This window comes from Kogia breviceps, chromosome 13 (genome assembly GCF_026419965.1).
Source record: "Kogia breviceps isolate mKogBre1 chromosome 13, mKogBre1 haplotype 1, whole genome shotgun sequence".
Taxonomy (NCBI): domain Eukaryota; kingdom Metazoa; phylum Chordata; class Mammalia; order Artiodactyla; family Physeteridae; genus Kogia; species Kogia breviceps.
Window position 1 is genome coordinate 23,642,753 of NC_081322.1, and position 19,238 is coordinate 23,661,990.

Genomic DNA, 19,238 nt, shown 5'->3' on the forward strand with positions numbered 1-19,238 from the left:
GATCCCCGCCCACCCCATCCCAAAGTGACCAAAGCAGTTTGTTTATATATCATTTTTAGACAAAGGAACAATTATTTGTGAAGATTTAACAAAACAAAGGAGCTTGTGCTTGGGGAAGCAGACTCATGAAGAAGTTTGCTTATACAGCTTTCTTAGCCTTGAATTCTCTAGCTTTGGTAGTAAGGATGCTTTCTATCCCCCTGTTTTATAGGGAGGATATCTTCACATGGGAGATTTATTTTCTGCCTTCAGAGGGAAAGAGGTGGGGTGGTCAGAGTGTTTTTTTAAAGTATTTTTTTCTCACCGGCTATTTCTCAAGTAACTTTAATTCCAAATAGTCAGTGTGCTATTGAGGCCTATTTTGGGTGGCCTAACCTGGGCCCTGACACATTTATAGGTTGTTTGTGGCTCCTGTGGAGCTTTCATATTAGGTATCCTATTACTAGTGAATGACTATGCTCCAATAAATATAAACTTTAAACTTTAAAAAAGAGAACTGAAAATGGTTTGATTGTAGTAACGTCACTTTCCCAAGCATGACTTTTGATCCTGTCTGCAGAAATGAAGAGCGTGCAGGGCTGGTAGGTATTTTCCAGCAGCCACTCCCAAGGAAAGGCTGGAGGTGGATAAATGCTATACATTCACGGCCTCAAGAAACGCAGCCAGAACAGTGGAAACCAAGGGTCCTTTTTGTTGATGTTCATTTGCTTTGGTTTTGATTCTGTGGGAGTGTGTTTAATATTAGGACTTCCTGGACTGGGGTGGGTCTGAACTTGTTTGCCAGCCTGTTGGTTTGTAGTCCTTTCCTGAAAGCTGCCCATCCCCAGTCCCCAAGAGGAGGGCGGCATGAGAAATAGATGCTTACAAGGCTGTTGGTCAGGCGAAGCGTCCACTTGAGAGAAGTGTTGTCTGTCGCAAGCTTCTTCCAGAAGACTCCATACACTTGATTAAAAAGATATAAAAGGGACTCCCCTGGCCATCCAGTGGTTAAGAATCCATGCTCCCACTTCAGGGGGCACGAATTTGATCCTTGGTCGGGGAACTAAGATCTCACATGCTGCACGGCACAGCCAAAAATTAAAAAAAAAAGATATAACCAATTTAAATATTTAGAACAGGTAATATTTACATTCACATGGTTCTAAAACAGAAGGCACAAAAAGTTGTTAAGTCTTTCACGCTCTCTCCCAGTGGCTCAGTGGCTCCTTTTCTGAAGGCAACCTGTGTTACCGGTTTCTTGCGTTTTTTTCCTGAGATAGTTCATGCATATATGTGCAAATAGATGTATCTCTATGTGTATCCCCACAAATTGCTTCTGTACAAACTGTAGGACACTATACGTACCCTTCTTCCCTTTGCTTTTCTTCAGTAAACTGTAGTTGGCTTCACCCATCCCCTATTGAGGGGCATTTAGATTCTGTTAATCTGCTCTTAGAAATTATGTGGCAGCTACTGACCTTGTCCTGAGGTCTTACTGCACAGCGTGGTTCTGTCTGTGGGACAGGTTTCTGTAAGTGGCACTGATGGGACAGGGCATATGCACCCTTGTAATTTTCAGAGCTGGAGCAGGATTGCTCTGCATGGAGCTTGTGCTGGTGTACACTCTCCCGGCAGAGAGAGGAGGCCTGGGAGCACTGCCGTTTAAGCACGCTGTGACTAGTGCTATACCAGCCCCTCCCTCCTCCCTCTTCTCCTGGCCCTTTTTCCGAATTTATCCTGCCTTTCTCACTTCCTCGCCAGGAGCTCTCGGCAGTGGCTCTATTTGGCCTTTGTTCCTCACCCCTTAAGCATGGGTTCATAGAATTTTCTCTTTTTCACCAGCTCTGGCTTGTGTTCTAGTGCCAGCTTCCCGGGAGTCAGGGGGAGAAGCAAGGGGTAGCTGATGGGAGGCCAGTGGTGGGAGTCTCCACACATCTCCTCCCCTTCCTCACCCTCCCAAGGTGGCCTGGGACTTAGCATCCTACACCCAGTAGCCGGTGTGTTCTCACCTCCTGAGTGAGGGCTGAGCCTGGGCAGGGCTGATGCAGCCCCCGTCCTGCTCTTGGATCCACACACTCCATGGGGGCCCTGAGGGTGCAGAGTTACATGTCATGTCACACACAAAATCTGCTTTTTGTTCTCCAACAGCTGGAAGCATCACCCTGTGGGAAGAAAATCTCCACCGGGAAAACTCAGACCTTTGTAGTTTATTGTCAGAAATCAGGGAAACTTGACATATGGTGGTAATTCTGAGCAACTCTTATAAAACGAACACGTGTTCAGATTTTATTTAATCAGTTAGTGAGGGAACCAGTAAGATGCTGCAACTGCTTCAAAAGAGAATGCAGGGCTTCCCTGGTGGCGCAGTGGTTGAGAGTCCGCCTGCCGATGCAGGGGACACGGGTTCGTGCCCCGGTCTGGGAAGATCCCACATGCCGCGGAGCGGCTGGGCCCGTGAGCTATGGCCGCTGAGCCTGCGCGTCCGGAGCCTGTGCTCCGCAACGGGAAAGGCCACAACGGTGAGAGGCCCGCGTACTGCCAAAAAAAAAAAAAAAAAAAAAAAAAAAAAAGAATGCAGAGAATTACAAATATGCAGGTCTCGGGAAAGCGGAAATAAATTTGCTTATTAGGTATAAAACTGGCCAGTATACGCTGAACCTGCTAGGCACAATTTGTTGGCATCACCCTCAGGATTCTAAGACTTACAGACTTGTGAAATAGCTCAAAGACAAGGAAGATAACCAGGAGATGACCTGGAATTGCACTGCACCTGAAATGGGACACCTAGTCATCTCTGTCGCCTTCACCCACTTTATATTTTTATTTTGTTTAAAATTTTTTCACTTTTAAAAATTATAGTAAAATATACATAACGCAAAACTTACTACTTTAACCGTGTTTAAGTGTTCAATGTTTAAGTGTTCAATGGAATTAAGTCGTTCACATTTTCGTGCAACCACCAGCCCCGTCTATCTCCAGAATTCATCTTCCAGACGGAAACTCAGTACCCCTTAAACACTTCTACCCCATACCCCCCCCCTTGCCCTGGCAACCACAGCTCCACTTCCTGTCTCTATGACTTTGTCACCCGTTTAAAAATCTCCCAATTTTTCCTTCCCAAGAGCAGAGGCAGAGAATCCCTTCACCATCTCCGTGACCCTGGCCTCCTTGAACCTTGGTTTCCTGTCTGTAAAATCAGCCTTAGCCCTACCTCGGGGATTTGTTGTCAGGATCAGATGAGGTGATCCATGCAGAGTGCTTGTGCAGTGTCATAAGGATGTAGAACGAGCTCAGCGGATGGTAGTTACTTTCATAATTACTGTTTTCTCACTTGCATCCGTGGTCCCCAGAGGCACAGAAGTTCCCCTCGGTAGGTCAGCAGTTTTCAGTATTGACCACATGTGTGATCACCTGGAGAGCCTTAAAAAGATGCCCAGGTTCTGATTTAACTGAAGTGGGGTGTGGCTGGGTTTGTTTCAGAGCCCCTGTGACTCAAACGATCAGCCGGCTGGGAGCCCACTCACTGCTCCGGGCCTTCCTCCCGGGAACCTGGAGCCCCGTGTGTGGGACGGGGCAATGCTCTCTGCAGAGCGCTGCCAAGTGGGTGGTTAGATGCCTGGAATTCACGGCGCTCTTTGTGGAACGCCACGGAGTACTGATATTCTCAATGCCGTAACGCAAGCTAGAAACAAGTTCACCTGCAGGAGATCCACGTCTTGATGCTGTGAATTATCGGGTGGCCCACCTGTGAGACGTGCGTGCGTGGCACGTTACCGGGTCAATACTAGGAAAGTCTCAGTGAGGGTTCACTTAGGATGTTGAGGGTGTCAGTTAAGTTAGTGTTTCCCGCAAAGGTAGGGGGCGCCCCTCCGAGATGCTCCTTTGGGGGAGGGAGAGGGCAGTGTAAGAATTGGTGTCATGGGTCAGACTTAAGTCCCTGCCTGGGCCTGAGGGGAGACGTGCTGTGACTGAGGAGAACAAGCCTCGAAACGTCAGGGATGGACCCTTAACAGTGACTCAAGCACCTCAGGAGAGGCAGCCGTCGCTGCTGTTGGAACGGGAGTCCGGGGTCAGCCCCGAGTCTCTCGGCTGCTTGCTCACGGCCTCTGGGGAAGTCTTGGGAGGGGTGCCTTGCTCTGCGGGGCCTCTTCTGTTGCCCTCTTGCTGTGTCCGCAGTGGTGTTCAGCGGGGGTGAAGGCAGGCCCTCTTTCCCCAGCTCCGGGCAGGCCTGCTGGGTGCAGTGGCCCAGAGGCCCGGTCCGCACCGGGGTGTTCACACAGCGGGTCAGCTGCGTGCCGCGTCCCTGGGTCTGTCTGTGCAGCGTGCGCTCTGTTGCCGTAGCAGTCTGCGCTGAAAATGGAAGCCTCAAGCTGCACAGCTGACTTTTATAGCCCAGATTAATGTGCTGGTAACACCCCCTAAAGTCACATATTTGATAGGTCCTAACCACGTGAGAGGAGAGATTACAACGGCATGGCATAGCCGGGTGTCAGCATTTTTAAATCCTCCCTAAGTACCTGTGTCTTTCCTGAACGAAACGCACTGGAGGATCACTGGTTTCCAAGCCAGTAATTGTCCTGTTGTAAGACTTCCACGACGTGTCATCACCTAACCCATGCTCTAGGGTTGCTATAAAATAAGGAAGCCAGAGAGGAAAGAAGCTTTAGAAGCTGCTGAGTTGCCCACTTGGGCCTCCGCTCAGATGCCAGTGCAGATGGTCTGTTGGTGGATTCTCTATTAGTTTTCTCCTTTCTCTTTTCTTACTCTTAAGCTGTAATGACTTTGGTTTCAGAAAATAAATGAAGCCAGGAGCTTGTTTGGAGACTGAAAATTCTTTCTCAGCAGGCCTGTTGGTTTGTTTCCAGTGAGAACTGGCTGTTGCATGTTTAAGTTGTTATAAACCAAGGATATAAACCAAGATGGGTGAGTAGGTGGTGACTATGCCTGGTCTTCTTTCAGCCCGTGTTTCCATTAAATAGAGCAACGTATAAAGAATTCTACACCATGAGCAAGTGAAAACGCAAGGCTGATTCTACATCAATCAGTGTAGTCCCCATGTCAATAGTTGCTGTAGCCTGCTTAGGCTGCTGTAACATAATACCACAGACTAGGTGGGTAAACAGCAAACATTTATTTCTCACAGTTCTAGAGGCTGGGAAGTCCAAGATAAAGGTGCTGGCAGATTTGGTTCCTGGTGAGGGGCCTCGTCCTGGCTTACAGACAGCCCCCTTATTGCTGTGGAATATTAGTCAGCCTTAAAAAGGGATAGAATTCTGATACATGCTGTGACATGGATGAACCTTGAAAACATTATGCTAAGTGAAATAAGAGAGACACAAAAGGACAAATATTGTATGGTTCCACTTATATAAGACACCTAGAACAGGCAAATTAATAGAGATGAAAAGTAGGGTGGGGGGAATTCCCTGGCAGTCCAGTGGTTAGGACTCTGTGCTTTCACTGCCGAGGGCCTGGGTTTGATCCCTGGTCGGGGAACAGAGATCCCACATGCTGTGTGGTGAGGCCAAAGTAATAAAAAAGAAAGAAAAGAAAAGTAGGATAGAAGTTAGCAGGGGCTGGGGGAGAGGGGAATTGTTGTTTAATAGCTACAGAGTTTCCATTTGGGATAATTAAAAGTTCTGGAGGGCTTCCCTGGTGGCACAGTGGTTGAGAATCTACCTGCCAATGCAGGGGACACGGGTTCGAGCCCTGGTCTGAGAGGATCCCACATGCCGCGGAGTGGCTAGGCCCGTGAGCCACAACTACTGAGCCTGCGCGTCTGGAGCTTGTGCTCCACAACGAGAGGCTGCGACAGTGAGAGGCCTGCACACTGCGATGAAGAGTGGCCCCCGCTTGCCGCAACTAGAGAAAGCCCTCACACAGAAACAAAGACCCAGCACAGCCCAAAAATAAAATAAATAAATAACTAAATAAATATTTTAAAAGAGTACTTACTAAAAACAAAACAAAAAACAAAAGTTCTCAGGACTTCCCTGGTAGCGCAGTGGTTGAGAGTCTGCCTGCCGGTGCAGGGGACAAGGGGTCGTGCCCCGGTCCGGGAAGATCCCACATGCCGCGGAGCTGCTGGGCCCGTGAGCCACGGCCGCTGAGCCTGCGCGTCCAGAGCCTGTGCTCTGCAACGGCAGAGGCCACAACAGTGAGAGGCCCTCATACTGCAAAAAAAAAACCCAAAAAGTTCTGGAATTGAATAATGGTGACAGTTGCGCAACATTGGAAATATACTCGATGCCACTGAATTATAAACTAAAAAATGGTTAAAATGGTAAATTTTATGTTATGTATATTTAACCGTAATTTAAAAAATTTTTTATTTCACCCAAGAAGCAGAAAACTTTAGTCTAATTACCATAGAAAAGATTAGAAATGTGATTAAAGATGCAACCTTTAAAAAAGCACTAGAGCCAGATGGTTTCACAGCCCTGTTCTGTATTTTAACAAAAAACCAATTCCAATGTTGTTTAAACTATTGTAAAGCATAGAGCAAAATGGAAAGCTGGATTTGTGTTATGAAACCAGTGCAACCTTAATACCAAAACCAGGTAAATATAAATGAGAGTGAGAGAAATAATACAAGAACTATAGAGCAATCCCAATTATGAATTAGAAACAAAAATTCATAATAACCTTACTTAATAAAATACAACACATATCAGAATAGTACAATGTTACCAGGTAGAGTTTGATCCAGGAATGCAAGGATGGTTCCATAACTCATTACACCAACAGATTAAAAGGGAAAAAATCCCACATGATTATATTAACAATTGCTGAAAAGGCAATGATTCCAATAAAAATCAGGAAATAAGAGAGGACAGTTCTTACCTCCCAACCATAGTTCATCAGGCATTGGACCACCATGCTTTGCTCTGTCAATGTTTCATCTTATTGAAAATGTAGTCTAAGTAGCTACCTGCAAGGAGCATGGAGGGCATTAACTGATACCTTCTAACTTAGGAACAGATGTACTATGGGAAACAATGGAATTCTTTTTTTAAAATTAATTAATTTATTTATTCAGCTGCACCAGGTCTTAGTTGCGGCACGTGGGATCTTTTAGTTGCGGCACGTGGGATCTTTTAGTTGTGGCATGAGGGGTCTTTAGTTGTGGCATGCGGGATCTAGTTCCCCGACCAGGCACCAGACCCAGGCCCCCTGCATTGGGAGCACGGAGTCTTAGCCACTGGACCACCAGGGAAGTCCCTAACCAATGGGATTCTTTACAGCCAATTAAGTTGCTTGAAATATTTTGGTCCTTCTGGTTGGTGGACCTTTCTAGAAGCAAGCCCAACCCTAACAGTTTCTTCATCACCTCAAAAGGAATTCTCTTATTAATGAAGCCATTCTTGATTCCTAACCATACACATTTAAAATCATCTCTCCCAATTATTTATGATTAGGCCCTCCCCAAAGTAAGACTTAGAGAAACATTATGAAGCTTTTTGGCACTGACCGTTTTAAAAGGAAGGACTGTTATTTTAGAGGACAATCCCAGTAGCCCTGCCCGAGTATGATTGGACTGTTGACCCCCGCCAGTGCAGGAATTTTACATCTGCCCCCATTATATTTTGTCTTGTTAAAATTAACCTGTCCTTCCAATCTGAGATTGTATTGGATCCTGATTTTTGTCATCCAAGGACTTTATTCCCTCGCTGTTTCTTGTCACCTACGGTCTGATTAAGATGTGATGTGTCACTCATCCAAGTAGGCAGGTAGACAAATCACATTTCCAAAAAGGAAAGAAAGTTATGAAGTCTCTTTAAACTATACATTTTTTAAAAATGTAAAGTTTTATTTTCTCACTTTCCTTTTATCCATGGCACTTTTTCTTTGTCCATTTTCTCCCCTGAATATCTTGATAACTTTGTTTTCATTGAATCATAAGCCTGAGAAGGACTTTGAAGTTTTGGACCCAAATCTACACCATTCCAGGCAGTCGGAGCTCTGGGAATACTCTTTATGATAAGGGGACCCTGGGGACACCTAAGAAAGTTTGTGGGGAGCCTTGTAATACAATTTAAAACCGGAACAAGGGGCCAAGTGGCCAGGATTCCAACTGTTATTTGTTCTGCCACAAATAAAACTTGAGCTCTTGAAAATCACTGACCCTCTGCTAGCCTTACTTATCCTCTCCAAATTAAATTCTCAAAGACCCTTTTCAATCCGAATATTATATTGTTTCTAAAATATGTGCCACTCCTACTTTACTAATGTTACAACTTTCCTGCCTCGTATCTCTGTCTTTGCTATTTCCTTAATGCTGCAGGTAATACAGACAGACTTTACTCGCCTCAAGAAAGACTGCATGACCCTGACCTATTGTATTTCTCATGATCTGAAGAAAGGAAGTGTTGTCATTTTGAAATTATTACACTAATTTAGGTTATACCTAAATTCTTCAAACTGTTTCCCTTCATGTGGGTCACATCTCTGCAACTGCCCTCCTTGTAACAACACCCAGTTAAGATGGTTCAGTTGTTTTATTTCTTTGAGCTAATGAGTCTCAATTCCTTTAGCCTCCTTTTTTGCCCCATGTGTCTGTGTGAGCTTGAGCAAAAGCATATCATTTTGTTCTAGGAATGGCTGAGCACCCTTTCTTCTCACTTCTCAGGTCCACTCTGTTAGACCAGGCAGCTTCCCTTGAGGAGTCAGGGCTCAGCGGGCAGGTGTTGTCAGTGTGAAAAGGCCTGCCCTTTAGTAAGGAGGATCTGAGATACCTAAGCAGGAGAAAGGAGCTGTGACCCAGCTTCCAGGTCCTGACTGGAGTAATGAGTGACCAGGGTCACGGGCCAGGACTCTCGGGTACCATGGAGTCTGTAGGAAGAGAGCGTCTTTCCAGGCTTGTTTTTGTGGCTTGTGATTCTCAAATTACCCCTGGTCCGCCTCCCTGGGGCTCCGCCCCTCCCGAGGGAGGTGTAAATGCCTTGGTCCGCCTGGAGTGTCTGGCGAGAAGGATTAAGTACCACATCTGAACACGGGGAGGAACAAAATACCTCCACTTCCTTTCGAGGTGTATTTTAAGCTGGTTACCTTTGACTGGGCTCCCTTGTTGGTGGGAGATCTTTATCTGAACAGGAATTCTCCAGGAATATTCCCTGACCGAGCCCCACCCCCGCCATCTGGGAGTTAGGCTCTTCCAAACGAGTAGCAGGGACTTTTCGTCCTGAGCGCCCTTTATGATCACCTGAGAGTGTAATTTACGTGTTACCTGCTGGAACGGTAGTCACTCTGATGTTACCATGCGGCAGTTCTGCTGGAAATCAGGACCTGCAGGGCTCAACATGCCAGAACAAAGCAGCACCCAGACCAGAGCCCAGAGCTGTTGACAGTGAGGCCACTTTTTTGTGGTTGTTGCCTGGCTACATCTCAAGGCCCTTTGCCATTCAGTTCCCTGGAAGCGAGTGGGCCCCAAGCCTCTGCCTCTCCCTGGTTGGATCAGGGAAATGTGCTCCCTGCCGGGTCCTGCACCCTCTCTCCCCTCGCTGTTCTCAGATGGCCTGTCCTGACCCCAGGGCAGGTTGGAGGGACCAGCCCCTTTAAAGCATGCAACGAGGGATTCATAACCTCCGGCTGCACGTTCACCTGGAACTTAGAAAACAGCCACTCCAAGACCCCACCCTAGGCTGATGGAATCTGGGGTTGAAATTTGAGAGCTTAAAAATATTTTCAGGTGACTCTAATGTGGAACAGCATTGAAAACTGGTGGTTTATGTTAGTGGCTCTCAAAATGTGGTTCTATACTAGCAGCATCTGCTTCTCCTGGGAACTTGTTAGAAATGCAAATTCTCAGCCTCCACCCCAGACCTACAAAATCAGAAACCCTGGAAGGGGGCCCAGATAGCTGTCTTTTCACGAGCCTCTGCTGCTCAATAAAGTTTGATGACCACTGGTTTAAGGCATAATATTAATGCACAAGCAAGCTAGTTTCACGTGACCTGTGAATGTAACTGCAAAGGCACCAATAGAAAAGACGCAGTGGAAAAGGTGAGGTAAAAACGATAATCCTTGTATGGGGTGGTAGAATCACAGATGATTTGCCTTCATTTTCCGAATTTTTAGTAATGTCATTGTATTGTTTATACACTCTTTTAAGATACAGGAAGTTCTGGGTTGAGGAGATGCAGTCTTTTAGTGTTTTGTACTGACAGCTGGGGACTGTCAGGAGGAATGTACCACGACTCCTGCTGGGACGGTCCCCACTGGGCAGGTTTCGCCTGAGGCCCTGTGGCTGCTCTGGGGAGGATTGTTCTGGCCCCTCCTCTTCTCGTCCTCCGGTTCTCAGCCCTGTTCACTCATCGGAATCACCTGGGGAGGATGTATAACCCCTGCTGCCTGCGCCCCACAGAGCACTGAGTCAGCAACTCTGGAGGAAGGCGTCAGGCATCAGGACGGGTGGACAGACACACAAACAGACCAACCTTCCCCGGGCGATTCAGATGTACAGTGAGAATGGACAGCCTCTCTCCTCATCTGGAGATTCTGAGGAAACCAGGTAATTTGCAAGCCCCCTCAGGAGTGATCCTCTGGGAGCCGTGGGAGCGTCCTGAGAGTGGAGCCCTCTGCCAGGGCAGTGCCTCCCCCAACGGGAAGCAGGCAGCAGGGAGTGTGTTGGCCCAGAGCATGCGGGCTGGGGTCAGATGGCTTAGGGGTGAATCCAGACTCGAGTTACTTGCTGCGTGACATAGAACAAGTGACTGTCTCTCTGTGCTGCGGTTTTCTCATCTGTAAAATGGGCTTAATAATGCTGCCTACCTCCTAGGGTCGTTGGGAGATTGAATGAGCTAATACATGTAAAACTCTTAAGATGTGCCTACCATGCCGTAAGCGTCCCCAAAATGTTAGCTGCTGCTGGCCCTCGCTCTCATCCTTGTTGCTATTGGTCTTGCTGGGCTCACCAGGGCCTGGGTTGAGTTGGGTTGAACTGGTCTTTGAACTAGGCAGGGCCTAGGACAAACCAGTACTTCAGAAACTTCTTCCTCTTATCATTCACGGTCCACAGTCTTTTCTCCTGCTCCCATGTCTTCCACTGGCCATTCCTAGGGGCGTGGAGGTGAGACCAGTTGTAGCCTTATGTTCAGGTCATTCAAAGACCCCTCTAAGGATCAGTTTTTATTTGACCCTCACAGTTAGGGTGGTTTCAGCCTTCTGCATTTGTCAGGCATGACCTTGGGGTATCCCTGTGTGCTGGGTGGGAGCAGCTACTCCCCTGAATGGCTCTACTTTTGTTGCTTTTCACTACAGAATGTTCTGGAAAACCAACCACATTTCTGGGTGGGTGGTGTATGTGTGTGTGGGGTGGGGTGGGGTGGGGGGTGTTGTGTTAGGAGAGCCCAGGGGACAGGAGTGGACAGCTTCAGGGTCAATGGGAAACCAGTTACTACCGCCTTTGCTACTTGCTATAGTTTAACCAGATGCCAGAAAAGGAGCCAGACATGCAAGGGGGACACTGACCCTCCTCAGAGGAGCACCTGTGTCACTGTTGCCGCTGCTCAGATGCTCGCGAAGCCCCCAGGATGCCTACACCTCCTCTGAGGGGTTGAGACGTCCCCGAACCTGGAGGCTGCAGCCCGCCGGGCCTGCCTTGTCTCTGGTCAAGCGTGGGACTGTGGAATCTGCTCCAGTGACCCTGGGAGGCCCGGCCTGCCCTGTGGTTGGGGAGCACCGGGACTGCTTTGACCCTGCAACACCGCAGAGTCCGCTTGCCTCCCGGTTCATGGAAGGTGCGGGCCCGCACGTGGGGAGATCACGGCCTAGTGGGGAGGGCCCTCAGGACAGGACTGGTGGCTCCCCGAGGGGAGCTGAAGTGCTGTGGGTATGGAGAAGGCGGCCAGGAACATTTCTTCTCGCAGAACTGGAGAAGGGTGTTCTCAGTAAAGAAGCCCCTTCCAGAGAGACGTGGAGACTTGGGACCTTGTATTTCAAAAATGGCAGTGGGTGAGTGGAGCAGACCCGGCTGCTGGGACCCTCGACCCTCCAGCCCGGGTCCGCCTGGCAATCCAGATGACCCAAGTCTTCTCCCAGGTCTGTGCCACTGAAAAGATCTCACTTGTCTCCGAGGCAACGGTGCAGGGGTGTCAGGGAGGAGAGGCAGCGATTGGGGTGTCTTCAGGGGCGAGGCTGGGGACAGGTGGAGGGAAGGAAACCCGTGATGGATGGTGGGCGTCACCTCACTTATCCTGTTTGAAGCCTCCGGGGTGGGTAGTGGAGACTGTTCCTATTTCACAGATGAGGAAAGGGGCTTAGGAGCGTGTCCTGCGCAAAATCACACAGGTGTTACTAGTCAGAGCCGGGATGTGAACTAGGCTTGTCGGGCTCCAGTGCCTCTGGCCTCTCTTTTCTCCGCAGAGGGGACTCTGCTGACCTTGGATGAGGAAGGTGCCTCCAGTCCAGGGCCACCTTGTTAGCAATCTATAGTTTCTGAAGTGCCCTCCAGACGTGACCTGGTTTGAACCACCTCGGTGTTTCCTTCTCTGGATCTTCTGATTTTTTTGGTGTTCACTTGGGCAGACCCTTTTGCCTCCTTGGGCCTCAGCTTCCACACTGTAATATCTGGTTGCTGACAGGGATGTTCCTTGGGGCTCCCCTGACCTGTGGCACCAGCTATTCCTCGGCCTGTGGCCTCCTTCCCAGCCTGTCTCAGGGCAGCTCCTGCCCTCACGGTCTGCACTTTACAGATGCTCAGAAGCTCTTGTGTCCCGCCATCCTGTCAGCCTTCCTCACAGCACACACGTCTTTCTCCTCACAAATGCGATGGGCTTCCGCTTGTTTCAGGATGCTCTAGAAGCCTCGCGAAAGGTCACTGATCCGATGACCTGGACAAGGACGCAGGACAGGTGGAGCCGGGGGCCAGGCCCAGCGAGGGGAACCAGGCTCTCTGGCTCCATCTCATCAGCTGTGGACATTTCCTCGGAGGAGTCAAGGTTAAGCGGCCCACGCTGAGCGCAGTTGCCAGCCAAGGCAGGTCACGCTTTCATCTCATCTCAGACGTTGCCTTTTTATGAAGGCTTTTTATAGCCCACTTTCTTAGGACAAACTTTTTTCTTAATTAAGAATTCTAATTTTAAAGTGAGCTCTGACCTCTTTCTTTCCAGAATCATTCCAATGCTTTGATTGCATTTCACGGGTTGAAATTAAGATCCTTTATTGTCTGCTGTCTCTGTTTTCCTGCAAGGCTAGTTACCCACGGCAAACTGGCACTTGATCGAGATCATAAATGGGTTTATCCTGCTAGAATATCAATAAAGGCCTTTGGGAAGTTTTATCAAGATGCGAGAAAGGACTCAGGCCGTGTGAGACCCTTATTCCTCCGGGAGTGTTTCAGCACAGGTGGGGGCCGTGCATGGTTAAATGCTGTTTGGAGCCGGGGTGGGAACGTTTCTTCACCGTGAACTTGAGGGAGAAGGCAAAGGCAACATAAGGGCTCCTTCAAAGGTTGAAGAATTAGGCGTTTGGCAAGGTCAGTTCTCTAGATGGAAACTGATTTACACTGAAGAGGATTATACTGGGGTGTGACCCTCGGTGTCACAGCTCAGGAGCCCGCTTGCAGGGAACGGTCCTCTCTACGACCCACCGGCAGGGCTGAGAAGCCTGCTCGGGTGCACAGGAGATGTGCACACACGTGTGTTTGTTTTTTTTTTTTTTTTTCCCCCCGGTACGCGGGCCTCACACTGTTGGTGGCCTCTCCCGTTGCGGAGCGCAGGCTCCGGAAGCACAGGCTCAGTGGCCATGGCTCACGGGCTCAGCCGCTCCGCGGCGTGTGGGATCCTCCCGGACCAGGGCACGAACCCGTGTCCCCTGCATTGGCAGGCTGACTCTCAACCACTGCGCCACCAGGGAAGCCCACACACACGTGTGTTTTGCCAGCCACTGGGAACAACCTGGAACCCATCAGTGGGAGGATGAGTGAATGATGTGACAATATATTTTAAAAACTCAAAAAATATAATGTTGGACCCCCCCAAACTGCCAAACGACATTGTACAGTTTAACACCATTTATGTAAGGTTTGAAGACAAGCAAAACGAAGTTCATCTGTTGTGCGTGGCTACAAACATGTTGTAAAGTGTAATGAAAGGTACAGGAATGACGAACCCCAAATTGAGCGGTTACCTCGGGGTTGAGGGGAAATGAGATCTGGGAGGGGTTCACGAGGAACGGCTACGGTTTCTCTAATTTTTTCTTTAAGTGGTTGGTGGGTGTGTACATTTTAAAATATTCGTATTTTTGAATGGCTGAAATACTTTGTAATTTAAAAATTTTCTAAAGAGGGGAGAATGTGTTCTAATGGTTTGTCCCTCAGTTTCAGTTTTTTTTTTTTTTTTTTTTTTTTTTTTTTGCGGTATGCGGGCTTCTCACTGTTGTGGCCTCTCCCGTTGCGGGGCACAGGCTCCGGACGCACAGGCTCAGCGGCCATGGCTCATGGGCTCAGCCGCTCCGCGGCATGTGGGATCTTCCCGGACCAGGGCACGAACCCGTGTCTCCTACATCGACAGGCGGACTCTCAACCACTGCGCCACCAGGGAAGCCCTCAGTTTCAGTTTTGAGGAAGTACTAACTAGACTTCTCCGGGGCTGATTGGCTTGACTCTTTACTGCTCTCCCATCTCTCACCCCATCAGATTCACTGTGGCCACTTCACCATCTCTGACTATCAAACCAGTGGGGAAATAAGAGAAAACTTGAGAGCCCTCACCTTCCTACCTGCTGGTTGGATGAGCGGGGAGTAGAAATTATGCACTGAGGGAAGTCTCCACATTTTGAGCATATTTTGTTCCTTGATCACAGTGCCAATAGCCAAGGTGAACCAAGACAATCTTGAATTCCGGATGAATCCATAAGAATCTCCTGCCAAACTGAACGGGGCTGTGCGGGGTGTGGCGGGAGTGCCCCTGTGCAAACCTTGCTCTAGGCTCCCCGCCCCCAGGGGAGAGCACGGGACGTCTTGTTCTGAAATCAGTGTTTGCTCTACGTTAACAGCATGGCCGGACCCCCCTGCATCTTGCTGCCAATAAGGGCCATCTTTCTGTGGTCCAGATCTTGCTGAAGGCTGGCTGCGACCTCGATGTCCAGGACGATGTGAGTAGAAGCCATCATTCTATCAGGGCATGGTTGTCAAGGGGGGCTTGTCTGCCTAGAATCCCACAACATGTAACTAGCTGTGAGGGGAGGGAGGGGGCGGTAGGAGATGCTCTCCAGCTTCATTGTGGCGGGAAGAACTTCCTCTTGAAGGTCTGCCGTGGGCCCCATTCTCAGTAGCAAGGTTGAGTTTGGGAGTGTGAGCTGGTCTTCCCATCATGGTTCCTGTCTAGTGGTAGTATTTCCTGTCTAGTATTATTCCAAGTGCAGAGCCTCGAAGGGCATCTTGTCTGTGTCCTGTCTCAGTATGAAGGAGCACACCACGCACACGCACACACACACACACACACACACACGCACGCACGAGTATGGTCAAGGCTTGCTGGAAATGTGTCATTGACCAAACTTATAACTGGAGAAAAGGTGAGGCTTAAAAACTTAATTTTTTTTATTTTCTCGCCTTGATTTCTCTTACTCTGTATACATTCCTTTAAAAAAGGACCTATTTTTAAAAAACAACAGCACACCGATCTCATGGAATCTGAGAAAAAGGAGGCCTCCAGAAAGAGTTCACTCTGGTGCTCTGCCATGATTGAAACTCAGTCTCTGAGTTTCTTTAGTCAAATTATCTAGAAAGAGATTCCAGTTGGCTCTTTTGGAGTCAAGAATCCATTCCTGAGTAAATCAGCAGTGGCTGGCATGGGGTCACCTAGTGCATAGGGTGGCCCTGTTGGGTCTTTGAAGGGGGTGAACTCTCTAAGAAGAGGATGTAGAAAAGATAATGTAAATTGCCATCCAGTGAGCTATTAGGAAAATATCCTAATGATGATCTGATTGGAAGCTATTTTCAGAAACTTTCAATTCTGTTTCTAACTCTAATTTGTATAGTAGGACTCAAAGGAGTAAGGACTTTTGTGAGGAACACAGGATCTTGGAGAGTTAGTATTTATAAAACCCTTCCAGATTCACCTGTAATCTCTGTGGTTACAGAACGTTACCAGATTTCAGACCCTCAGGTGGGCTAGGGTGTGGGTTACCACAGTGCTTCGAGTTTTCTCTGAGTCTCTGTGTAATGTCCTAAAACTTGGCAAACACACAAGTTGAGAAGGACAGCATTCACAAAGAAATAACCAAATATGTCATATACACGGGCAGAAGGCCGTCAGTGTCATTCATAAATTTCTGGTTATATTTGGAACCTATTGGGTCATCAAGGATATTATTTTCAAAAGATGCTGATCTAGCTTTAAGCTGTTGATTTCTACCTTGGGTCACAATACTTTGTTCTTTCCTTGCACTGTAGCCATCATAACTTACCTGATTGTATCTTATCCTTACATGACAGGAGCAAAAATATAGGGAGAGAGAGAAGAGATTCTGACCACAGGAAACGCAGGGCATTCAGTGCTTGGTGCAAATATGTCGGACTGCATCTGGTTTTCTCTGCATAATTGAAGCCCTTGCTTGCCACGGTGGCAAGGCTGCAGTACCAGGCATGCTAACCCATCCTGACCCAACACTCCTGTCTCAGGTCCTGAGCTGCGAGTATCACTGTGTTCTCTTGAAGCAAAAGCCATGCTGACTTTCTAGAACTGCTGCTGTTTATAGCAGGCAAGATAGGAAGCATAAAATCAGGAGCCAAGGTAGCCAAAGGGGGACATGGCAGCAGAAGGAAAGCCAGCTCTACTTTTAGAGAGGAACTCTTTCACTTATTGAAATCTTTTTTTTTTTTTTCATCTTTCCCTTGCTTTAGATGATGCATACATTGCTTCTCCCAGGTAGCTTAAAACAAAACAACAACAACAAAACAGTGTAGAAACAGCTGGGAATGGAGAAGGTAGAATTGATCTTTACTAGTTCTGAAGTAATGCATTTGCCAGAATATGGTTCATGTGTGTCTTCTATACATTTACTGTGCTTGTTGATCAGCCTTGAAACTCAAGGAATTCAAGGAAGAAAACTCTTTATGAGTGTTCTTTAAAAAAGCTGGTGAGTGCTCGCTTCGGCAGCACATATACTAAAGAAGCTGGTGGGAGGATTAAGTATTGGAAAAAAATCATTTCGGAAGTTGCCTGTCTTGGGTGATGGGTAGCGATAGAGAGGGTTAATGTTATGAAGAATTTACTCCTAACTTCGTGTTCTACAGATACTGTGCTTTATGTCATGGTAAAGACTGAAAATTAGTTGAAGAATGACCTCCAGTGCCCTGGAGTGGGATTATTATGAATTTGAACCTGTGGAAACCAGTTCTTTAGAATATGCAACTCCAGGGGCAAGTTCCCTCTTGCCTCCTGTCAACTCTCATTGGAGCTCTAAGGCCATCTCTGATTGGTCCATGAGCAATCACACGGCCCCCACCTCAGAAATAGTCCAGGACCCCGTGGCCACGGTAAAAGGCATGAAGGAAGAGAAAAATAAGAAAAACCAGAGAAGCAAGGCTAGGAAGAACCCTGGAAGATCAGAGAGAGAAAAAGAGGTCAGCAATTATTTTGTGCACCTACCCTGTCTTGAGCTTCCTTGCAACATGTCTGCCTGTGGCACCTGGGAGGGATTCCTCTTCCTCCTGAAGAGGGGCACGGTCCACCCTTGCATGACTGGGGTTTCTCCCATGAGCTTGGCTTTGGAATCTGCCCACATTGTGCTCACTCTTTTTCGCCATGTAGGAGAGAACACTGAAAGTATTTCAGAACAAAGTTCTAGACCTCAGTGGTTGCAAACCTTTTGAAATCCCAAAGTAAGGAACACTGACATCTTAGAAAAATGGAGAGCTGGCAGTTCATGTACTTTGCAGACAGTTGCAGTCACTTTGGAACATGATTTGCCTGTTCCAAACCGAAGTGCCAAAAACTGCAAGATTGCTGGGTCTTCAAGTTTCCAGCTTCAGCGTTTTCCTCCTGCTTCTTTGTGGTTAATCATTCAACAAATACTTCTCAGGTGCCTATACTTGCCAAGGCACTGGGCTCAATCACTCAGCTTGATGATGCCATAAAGAGGCAGCCCATCCCACAGAAGCACCTGATCTTTTGTAAGGCCTGTCTTAAGGTTAATTGACTTCACAGGTTGTGAACAGCTCAGGGTGAGCGCAGAAAGCCTTGCCAATTTGAGTTCTGTCCCAACCATGCTACCCCAGATTAGCTGGTTATCCCCTGAACTGCACTGGGCCTTAGTTTTTTGTTAATCAATAAAATGAGAGAATTAGATGCCACGGTGCTTGGAGCATAGTAGAGGATTAATAAATATTTGCTGAATAAATAATGAGTAAATTTTGTTGAGTGTGCTACAGTTTTCCTAGCTTTTTTTTTTTTCCTCCAAAGTTTCAGAATTTCATGGTTGATATTTAGATCATATAGAAATAAAGATTATGTCAAAGTTGCTGCTTGGGTCGGTTGTAAGTATGTAGTGAGGATACATCTTGTTCTTTTCTGTGTCATATTTCAAAGAGGAAATATTTCAAAAGTAAGTTTTAGTTTTATAGGAGGAAGAGTTGATTCACAGGTAATGGACCCTGTTTCAATCAAGGGTCTCAGGTGTTTGCTTGTGTTGTGTTGTGTTCAGGGGGAGAGTAGCTCTGAGACAGCCCGAGGTGGTCCTTGGCTTATGTATTTCGTCTCTCAGCCTGTGATGCTCACCTTGGCAACTTCAGGGTGGCTGGTTTTTATGGACCAGAAAAAGTGTCTCACCCAGTCCTCCAAACCCACCCCACCTGGTGTGAGCAAAGCTAAGTCAGGCCCTGCTCAAGGACCACTCAAGGTGGGGAAAGGCTGGCTTTGGCCTTCACAGCCGTGTATATCTGACACCTGAGGCAAGGGCCCTGGCTTTGAGCGGGTCTGTGACTGAGGGGTGTGGAGATGGAGGGGTAGCTGTGGCCTGGAGACAGGCAGGGCCAGGAAAGGGGACACGCAGGAGACACCTGTGCCAGGCGCCTGAGGACCCTTTGTTCCCACCATAGCCTCACCCAGGTTGTCAGGTCTCCTTGCACGTTTTGCTGGTCCCTCTGGAAATGGACTTTTAAGGGCTGAACTAGAAGTGAGATTTAGCTTCTTGCATTGAGCTAGAGTTGCACAAAGGAATGTTGCCCCCAGGGAAGCAAGTACAGGAGATTCGTGCTAAAAGCAAGTAATAAATACTGGTGACATTCTGGCTCCAAAACTGCTTCAACTCATGATT

The 19,238-nt window shown here is 47.8% G+C and overlaps 1 protein-coding gene across 8 annotated transcripts in view; it reads left to right on the forward strand.

The window, feature by feature from the left end:
• ANKRD6 (ankyrin repeat domain 6) overlaps positions 1-19,238 on the forward strand; it is a 202,359-nt gene that overhangs the window by 138,731 nt on the left and 44,390 nt on the right. For 4 of the 8 annotated variants that reach the window (XM_067011471.1, XM_067011470.1, XM_067011473.1 and 1 more), the window contains exons 1-2: positions 15,003-15,071; positions 17,218-17,547. In XM_067011471.1, the coding sequence (XP_066867572.1) occupies positions 17,263-17,547 (285 nt within the window). In that variant the 5' untranslated portion in view covers positions 15,003-15,071; positions 17,218-17,262. Of the gene's footprint in view, positions 1-14,972; positions 15,072-17,217; positions 17,548-19,238 lie in introns of those variants that run through there. The other 4 variants (XM_067011472.1, XM_067011475.1, XM_059083235.2 and 1 more) reach the window with 1 other exon arrangement.